General features: G+C 39.3%; 1 protein-coding gene and 1 pseudogene across 1 annotated transcript in view; one reads left to right on the forward strand and one right to left on the reverse strand.

The window, feature by feature from the left end:
- LOC106733617 (olfactory receptor 5V1) overlaps positions 1-5,834 on the reverse strand; it is a gene marked incomplete at its 3' end in the record, with an annotated part of 35,224 nt that extends 29,390 nt beyond the window's left edge. Inside the window, exon 1 of the mRNA XM_014583289.1 lies at positions 5,765-5,834. Within this exon, the coding sequence (XP_014438775.1) occupies positions 5,765-5,834 (70 nt within the window). The remainder of the gene's footprint in view (positions 1-5,764) is intronic.
- A 1,114-nt stretch (positions 5,835-6,948) lies between these two features.
- LOC102491992 (nucleolin pseudogene) lies at positions 6,949-9,282 on the forward strand (annotated as a pseudogene).
- Positions 9,283-9,835: the final 553 nt, after the last annotated feature.

Consider the following 9,835-nt stretch of genomic DNA (forward strand, 5'->3'; position numbering starts at 1 on the left):
AAACTGTCCTTCCAAAAAAAAAAAAAAAAAGAATCAACCCACCAAGAAGATCAAGTATTTGGTAAAATGCTATGTACCAAACACATAAGCTTTGAAATAGGGTAAGAAATAAGGCATCCCATAGACTAATGGTTAAGGAAGCTGATCCCACATGACCAACCACATTTTGACTACTTGCCCGGGCAGCTTGAAAATACACCAGGCAAGTATGCATGTATGTCTAAATTCCTGACAGGATGGAGAAATGGAGAAGAGGGGACTGAGGTGGGGGTGTTTTCTCCCTCTGTCATACACACATATAAAGTATCATATCATATATATAAATATGTAATATATATTAAAATTATATATATGTATATATGTATATATATATACACACATATTATATACATATTAAACAAAAACTAATAGGACTGAAAGGGGAAATAGACAAATTGCTAGGACAACTAAGCAGAAAATTAGTAAGGATACAGAATAGCTCAACTATGTTATCAACCAACAGGATCAGATCTACATTTATGGATCACTTCACCCAACAACAGCAGATACCACATTCTTTTCAAAGGACCACAGAGCCTGCATCACATTTTAAATGTGTGCAGTTTATTGAATATCAATTGTATTGTAATAATGCTAGTAAACAAATAAAGCTGGTAAATAGCTTTCCTCGCATTTTAAGGTTAACATTAAAGGCTGATAGAGAGAAAATAAGTGGTCATCTAGAAAATAATGAGTATCCTAAACACCTGAGCTCTGTTGCAGTGATACACATAAAGTAAAAAACGTTCTTACCACGGAATGAACACCTTAGTGTTCAGGGACAGAGAAAAAAATCAGACAGAGAAGAATCACTAGAGGAAATAACCAATTTACACAGAATAACATAAATTTGCAGGAAAGTACTGGGCCCAAACGAACTACTCACAGCTTAGGCAGGGCATAGCACATAGTACTTGCCTAATAGGGGAACAGAGAAGGCATTTATCTACGCCGTATGATTTGAAATGCACCACGTCCACTACATATCTTCCTCAGCAACCTACGTATGTTAGGCCCAAACATTCCTAAGGGATCGGAGACCCACGTTCAAAGCTCTTCTCAGGAAAGTCATTGTTAGAATATACTTGTGTTGGGGCCGGCAGATAACGTAGTGGTTAAGGGCACTGGACTCCCACATGGCCAACTGCGGTTTGAGTGCCAGATCTGAGAGCTTGCTTTCTCACTTTCCCTCTCTCATTCTGTTCCCCTGTGGTCAAATTTAAATAAATAAATAAAGTTAAATGAAATAATTCTTTTTAAAAAACAGGGAGTGGGGGCAGGTGGTGTGCCGGTTAAAGGCACTGGACTCCCACATGGCAGACCATGGTTCAAGTCCCAGACTTGGTGGCTTCCTTTCTCACTTTTTCTCTCTCTCTTTCTCTCTGTCTCTCTCTGGTCAAACTGGAAAATAATAATAAATAAAGTTAAAATAATTATTTAAAAAAACAGAATATATTTCTGTTGCCTGAAAACTTGGGTCTCTAGTCTTTTTCTGCAATCTTTATTTCATCAAGTCTGCCCAATGTTTCCTTAGGAGTTCCAGAAAGCAGTCAGCAATTAAGTATACATCTTTTCTTTTTTTTTTTTTTTTTGCTAGAGGTGCATGCATTTGCCAGAGAGAAAGAGAGAGAGACAGAAAGAGAGAGAGAGAGAGAGAGAAGAGAGAAATTGAGAAAGCCCCTGTTCTCCCGGGGGAGATGGCCATGATGCAATTCCTTATCATTTTCCTCTTAGAATTTTTGGCATGTATGCACAATCCTCCCACGTTTTTCAGGCCACTGGGTTCAGGACTCAAGCTACACGGTTTCCCATGTGGAATCCAACTGCTTGAACCATCATGCCACTGGCTGATCCAGTAATTAAGTATTCTATAGAAAATTGGCAGAAAAAGTAATAGTAAATTTCTAACGCAGGTTTTTTATAGAATATGAAGAGAGGAAATTGGAGAACTTCTAGATCACTTCTGTAATTTGCTGTATTAAGCAGTGTGTTTGGAGTTTAGAGAATTACACCTATAATTTTCATTTAGAAGATCTGTAGTGGGAGTTCAATATATTGTGAGTCTCTGTTTCCTTTCCATGCTAAAACAAGATGGTTAGTATATCTTAATTTTTCAACACCTCTACAAAAGTAGCCTATTGGGGCAAGAGCAATATGTTTTCTGCAGAACAAAACCATTAGTGGTCTTACTAACTTATTGTTCTCTGAGCAGGGAATGAGGAGAGTAGTGAGAGAGAGAGAGAGAACCACGATTCAGTGAACAGAAATATAGTTTCTGTTCATATAGTATGTCCCTGGCAATTTGGACAATGGAAACTACTCCAATTCTAAAATCACCTTAGAAAAGTTTTATATCAAAGATTATTAAAATTCAGACTACTTTGGAATTGTTGGCCCTTGTGATTGTCAAGGAACAGGCACAGGAATACTCAGAGTGGAGAAGATTGATTGCGGAAATGTCAAGGACCTGTGTTTGGGCTGATCTTATTTAAGATCTCTAGATTTCTTTTACGACACAATGAATGGTGCATAATTAAGTCCCTAAGTCTGAGAATGGCATGAAACTTTATCAGGAAGGGAAGAATCAGTAAATCAGATAGACTGCAGGAATATCTAACAGGTTCTTGCCAATGTGTAGGTAAAGCAGTAGTTTATTACTCTCTATGAATGGTATTAGGTGCGGTCTAAGAAACATTTCTGGGAGCAACTGGGAGTTATTCTTTAAAGACTCATTCATTGTACTTTGAATTTTTTCAACAAAATATTGGTCAACAACAAAAAAGGGAATTGGAAATTAAATATGGTCCTCTTAGAGACTATAGAACCTGGAACAAATAAAAGACAAGAAAAATGAGCAATTTCTTTTTTTCATGAAAAGATTGTAAAATATTAAAGAAGAAAGGAACATGACAAGCTATCACATCATGAAGTATATGGATTTAACATTTGTAGCCTACACAAATCCTATAAAGAAAACAGATAAAGCTTTTTAATTTTTTTCAAGAGATTTTTTGTGGAAGCAACAGGTGGTGTGGTAGCTAAGGCACTGGACACTCCCACATAGCCTACCATGGTTCGAGTCCCAGACCTGGTGGCTTGCTTTCTCACTTTATCTCTCTCTCTCTGTCTCTCTCTGGTCATAGTAAAATAAATGAATGAATAAATAAATAAAAATAGTTATTTTTTAAAAAAGAGAGATTTTTTGCCATAGACACGTGTGGTTGCCAGAGAGACAGACAGAATCAGACAGACAGAAAGCAAGAAATCATCCTGATGGTCATGCCACAGTCCCTTCTCCATTCTCCTCTTGGGATTTTGGGCATGCATACACACACACGTGTTGTGTGAGTTTTAAGACACTGGGTCTGGAACTCAAACCGCAGTCAACTATGCGGGAGTCCAGTGGTGTAACTATTATGCCATCTGCTGGCCCCTTGTATTTATTTATTTATTTTTGCCATAGGGCAAGTGTACTCATCAGAGAGGCACAGAGAGAAACAGTGAGAAGAAAATGAAAATTACCCCCAATAGGGGATGACCATACCTCAATCCCTTCTCTTCCTGGGATTTTGGGTATGCATGCACATGCACCTTGTGTGATTTTTCAAGTGACTGAATAAGGTAGAAATGAAATAGAGCAAAAGGGAAGTCTAGTATATAGGATACCTGAGATGAGTACCAAGGATTAATGGGAAGCTACACTCAACATAGAAGAGTGAAAGAAGACAAATGGAGCACCTAAGAGACACTTTTACAATTGTGCATGGAGCTGATCATCCACCTGCAAAAGGTGTAGCAGACCCCTTAAGAAGCTACACACCAATTTCAACAGTGTGAAATTTTATCTTTTGCTTGTTTTTTTAAAGAATTATTTATTTAATTTTATTTATCATTATTATTTTTTAATTTGTTACAGGACACATGCACTCACCAGAAGAGATGAGAGAGAGAGAGAGAGAGAGAGAGAGAGAGAGAGAGAAAGCAAGAGAGAAAGCAAGTCACTAAGTCTAGGACTCAAACTGTGGTTGGCCATGGGACAGTCTAGTGCTGTAACCACCAGGCCACCTGCTGGCCTCCAGAAAAGCTTTTCTTTTCAAAGGTTTTAAGAACTACAACTCTTTCTTTGAAATACTGGGAAAACATAATTCTTTGCAAGTGGATGACCTTTGGAAACATTCCAGTTATCTGAAATAAGTTGTTTTTGGAATAAATTTGGTAAATCACAGGAACAATAATTTGAGTAATATCTTTTGGACCTATGTATATGTTTCTGAAATTTGTGTTATTATCTGGCTAGAAAGTTTGCTTGAAGAAACTCTTGATTGGGATTGTGGTCCCATTCCGCCACACCATGGAGTATTGAGTGGATTTTCTGTGAGAGGGTGGTGTTTTGTGCTTCCCTTCGCTGGAGTGAATAATTGAAAGTGGAGAGTGATATGTTAGTGCTTCTTTGAAGGATGTAATTAGGTAATATCATGCAAGAAGGAAACTGTCATAAAGCTAATAAAATGCAAATGAGAAGGAACTGCAGTACTGCTCATCTGCATCATCTCATTTGCAGAATTTAAGATGAAACAATAGAGATGAACCAAGAAGTTACATACATTCATCAGAACTGCTGGAGTCCTGACCTCTGACTATCAATCAAAGGGGAGCAGCCACTACAGAAAGTTTGTCTTCATTGTACTTGGGTCTGAAATAGAGAAGAAGAAAGATAAAAAATGGTGTGTTGAATGAACTTGAGGTAATGTTTTGATTATACTAAAATTTTTTAACATTTTTTTCTTTTAGGTTTTTGCCATAGGGCACTTGCACTTGCCAGAGAGGGACAGGAAGAAACAGAAAGAGGGAAAGTAAGAAATCTTCCCAGGGGGAGATGGCTACCCTACAATCCCTTCTCCTCCATTCTCTTTTCAGGATTTCAGGCACACATGCATGTGTGTCTGGCATGATTTTCAAGCCTCCATGGGGGACTCAAAAGGGGTAGGCCATGTGGGAGTCCAGCACCTTAACCATTTCACCATCCGTTGGCGCCATTCTTAAAGTTTTCTCACTTCTGAGCTATTTGAGAATATTTGAACAGATGCTTCATCCACACCTGAATTCTCTTCCCTACAAGGATGTCAAGAAAATATGTCTATTGCTCCTTCTAAAGCCATCTTAAATCCAGGAGCTGAATATATTTCAAAGTCATGAAAGACTGTGTGAGTCATAACTTGTTCAATTGCTTTGAAATGTATTTATATTTCCTGTCACACTTATCCTTTGGCTAATGAATTTGTCTTATGAGTTGCAAAGATTGCCATCTCCCTGTCACAGGATTTTGAGATTGGTAAACAAACAACTGTTTCCCTTATTCATACTGCTTACCATTATGCAGACTTAATTCCTTCTACTTAGATTTCTCATTTTCAGTGTAAAAGTGCAAAATATAACCTTAAACAAGATGTCCTTTCTTTTTTTAAAAAATTATTTAACTTTATTTATTATTATTATTTTAATATTTCCAGAGAGAGAGAGAGAGAAAGTGAGAAAGCAAGCCTCCAGGTCTGGGACTCAAACCACAGTTGACCATGTGGGAGTCCAGTGCTTAACCACCACACCACCTACCGGTCCCCAAAAATCCCTTTCTTAAAAAAATAATACCTCCAATTATTGAGTCTAGAGCGCTAGCTGGCAGCCTAGCGTGTGGGCTCCGGGATCTTCAGTGCCCACCGCCACCAACGTTGCTGGAGTTCCTCAAGATTCACCTGCACCACCCGCCCGCTACACACTCGGCCATCATAAGCCGCCATCATGGTGAAGCTCCTAAGGCTGGTAAAAATCAAGGTGACCCCTTCCTTCTCCATAAGAAGTAGAAGAAGACAATGATTCCCTCCTCCACCGCCGCCGCCCTCTTCTGCCGCTCCTGGTGTTGCCTTAATGCCTGGTGAGGACCTGGGTACCTTTTTTGTGAAGTGGCAGCTGAGGAGACTCCTCTGCACCTGCCATGGCAGACAAAAAGCTCAAGGAAGGAGTCAAGACTGAGAACAACTATCATTAATTTGAAGGTGTTGTGGTAGGATGATTCTGTGGTGCAGTTTAAGATTAAGAGGCATACACCACTTAGTGAACTGATGAAAGCCTATTGTGAATGACAGGGTTTGTCAATGAGGCAGGTCAGATTCCAATTTGATGGGCAGCTGATCAATGAAACTAAAACAGGCACACCTGCACAGTTGGAAATGGAGGGTGAAGATACAATGGATGTGTTCCAACAGCTGATGGGAGCTGTCTACTAAAAGGGAACTTGCTACTTTACTTGAGAACTCTGTTCTGACAGACGAAGAATACATTCTCAATTAGAAAACCGCAATTTGGTTTCACCACATCCTGACTACTTCAGTATAGTTTTCTCTATTCTTTCATTTTCATTTCCCATTCCTTTATTCTTCATGAAGCAACTGATGTATGTGCACAAGCATATTGCATTTTTTAAACTAAATGGCCAATGGTATGTTTTGATTGACATCAAATGGAGATGGGATGGAGGAAAATACTGGTTCTGTGAAAATACCCCTTTTCTCCATTAGTGGCAGCTCATTCAGCTCTTATCTTTTTATTCCAGTAAGTTATTTTGCTCTCACTGTTTTAACAAAAACAAAAAGAAAAAAAAAAACAACATAAAAATCCTTGCATACCTTGTTTGATTGGGGAATTTTAATGGTTTTCATTATCATTATAAAATCAAGGATAATTTTATAACTTTTTTGTACATAGCTGTTACATGTAGGACAATATGTCTTTAAGTAGGGTTAAATTACTCTTAAAGAAAAATAAGGAATCCTAGCTAGTTTTCCCTTCGAGTCAAGTATCTAGTGTTTAAACGAACTTCTTGTTTAAAATTAAAAAAGAAATAAAGAAGACAGTGAAGATGAGGAAATATTGGAAGATAAAGAAGATGACAGCAGTGGAGAAGAGGTTGTCATCTCTCAGAGAAAAAGGTAAGAAGGCTGCCACAACTCCAGCAAAGAAGGTGGTAGTTTCCCCAACAAAGAAAGTTGCAGTTGCCACATCTGCCAAGAAAGCAGCGGTCACTCCAGGCAGAAAGGCAGCTGTCATACCATCCAAGAAGACCGTTACACCAGCCCAAGCAGTCACGACACCTGGCAAGAAAGGAACCACACCCAACAAACACTGGTAGCAACTCCTGATGAGAAAGGAGCTGCCACCCCAGCCAAGGAGGCAAAGAATGGCAAGAATGCCAAGAAGGAAGACACTGATGAGGAAGATGACAGTGAGGAAGATGTTGAGGATGAGGACAAAGATGAGGATGAATTTAGCCAGCTGTGATGAAAGCAGCAGCTGCTTCCCTGGCCTCAGAGGAGGAGAAGATAAGGATGATGAGGAGGAAGAAGATGAGCAAGAGGAGGAAGATGAAGATGAGGAAGATGAGTCTGAAGAAGAAGCTATGGAGACCATACCAGTCAAAGGAAAGAAAACCTCTGCAAAAGCTGTGCCTGTGAAAGCCAAGAATGGCTGAAGTTGAAGATGAAATGGATGATGAAGAAGATGAGGATGATGAGGAAGAAGAAGATGAGGATGAGGAAGATGAGGAAGAAGGAAAGCCTGTCAAAGAAGTTCCTGGAAAATGAAAGAAGGAAATGACTAAACAGAAAGCAGCTCTGAGGCCAAGAAACATAAGGTGGAAGCCACAGAACCAACTACATCCTTCCATCTGTTTGTTGGAAACATGAACAATAACAAATATCTTCCTGAATTAAAAACTGGTATTAGTGCTTTTGCTAAAAATGATCTTGCTGTTTTGGATGTCTGAATTGGTACATCTAGGAAATTTGGTTATGTTGACTTTGATTCTGTTGAAGATCTAGAAAAAACTTTGGAACTTGCTGGTTTAAAAGTCTTTGACAATGAAATTGAACTAGAGAAACCAAAAGGAAAAGGCAATAAGTAAAATCTAGATGCAAGAATACTTTTGGCCAACAATCTCCCCTAAAATGTCACTCATGATGAATTAAATGAAACAAAAAAATCCAAAAAAACCTGGTACTAGTGATGTTTTTGCTAAAAATGATCTTGCTGTTGTGGGTGTCAGAATCGCTACATCTAGGAAGTTTGGCTATGTTGACTTTGAATCTGCTGAAGATCTGGAAAATGCTTTGGAATTCACCGGTTTAAAAGTCTTTGGCAATGAAATTAAACTAGAGAAACCAAAAGGAAAAGATAATAACAAAGACTGAGATGGAAGAATGCTTTTGGCCAAAAATCTCCCTACGAAGTTACTCAGGATGAATTAAAAGAAGTACTTGAAGATGCCATGGAGATCAGAATAATCTGCAAAGATGGAAAAAGTAAAGGGATTGCTTATATTGAATTTAAGACAGAAGCTGATGCAGAGAAAAACCTTTGAAGGAGAGCAGGAACAGAGATGATAGGCAACCCATTTCTCTGTACTATACTGGAGAGAAAGGTCAAAATCAAGACTATAGAGGTAGAAAGAATAGCATTTGGAGTGGTAAATCGAAAACTCTGGTTTTGAGCAACCTCTCCTACAACGCAACTGAAGAAACTCTTCAGGAAGTATTTGAAAAGGCAACTTTTATCAAAGTGCCTCAGAGTCAAAATGGTAAATCCACAGGGTGTGCATTTATAGAATTTGCTTCATTTAAAGATTCTAAAGAAGGTTTAAATTCTTGTAATAAAAGGGAAATTGAAGGCAGAATAATCAGGCTGGAGTTGCAAGGACCCAGGGGATCACCTAACACAAGAAGTCAGCCCTCTAAAACTCAAAGGTTTGTCTGAGAACACCTCCAAGGAGATAGTAAAGGAGTCTTTTGATGGCTCTATTCATGCAAGGATAGTCACTGACTGGGAAACAGGATCCTCCAAAGGGTTTAGTTTTATAGACTTCAACAGTGAGGAAGATGCCAAAACTGCCAAGGAAGCCATGGAACATGGTGAAATTGATGGAAACAAAGTTACCTTGGACTGGGCCAAGCCTAAGGGTGAAGGTAGCTTCGGGGATCATGGTGGAGGCAGAGGAAGCTTTGGAGGCCAAGGTGGAGGCAGCTTTGGGGGTTGAGGTGGAGGCAGAGGAAGCTTTGGAGGCCGAGGTGGAGGCAGAGGAGGCAGAGGTGGATTTGGTGGCAGAGGCCAAGGAGGCTTTGGAGGACTAGGTGGCTTCCAAGGAGGCAGAGGAGAAGGAGACCATAAGCCACAGGAAAGAAGACGAAGTTTGAATAGTTTCTCTGTCCCTCTGCCTTCCCTCTTCCATAAGAAAGGACTTTGAGGATTTTACTCCATTACCTGATCACTGAAAGAGCATTCTGAGGACATTCCAATACAATGTACAGTCCTGTGGTCTGCTTGGAAAGATGGAGGAATAACGTTTCAAGAGACATACTTGTGGAGACGCCGCAGGCTCGCTTCCCGGAGCAGCTCGGAGCAGTGAACTCTTCAAGTCTGCAGTAAAAAATGGCCTCCAATAAAACTACATTGCAAAAAATGGGTGAGAAACAGAATGAAAAGAGTAAAAAAGTTGAAGAGGCAGAGCCTGAAGAATTTGTGGTGGAAAAAGTACTGGACCGACGCGTAGTGAATGGGAAGGTGGAATATTTCTTGAAGTGGAAGGGATTTACAGATGCTGACGATACTTGGGAACCAGAAGAAAATTTAGATTGTCCAGAGTTAATTGAAGCATTTCTTAATTCTCAAAAAGCTGGTAAAGAGAAAGATGGTACAAAGAGAAAATCTTTATCTGACAGTGAATCTGATGATAGCAAATCAAAGAAGAGAG

This window comes from Tupaia chinensis, unplaced genomic scaffold, assembly GCF_000334495.1.
Source record: "Tupaia chinensis unplaced genomic scaffold, TupChi_1.0 Scaffold144247_1, whole genome shotgun sequence".
NCBI lineage: Eukaryota > Metazoa > Chordata > Mammalia > Scandentia > Tupaiidae > Tupaia > Tupaia belangeri.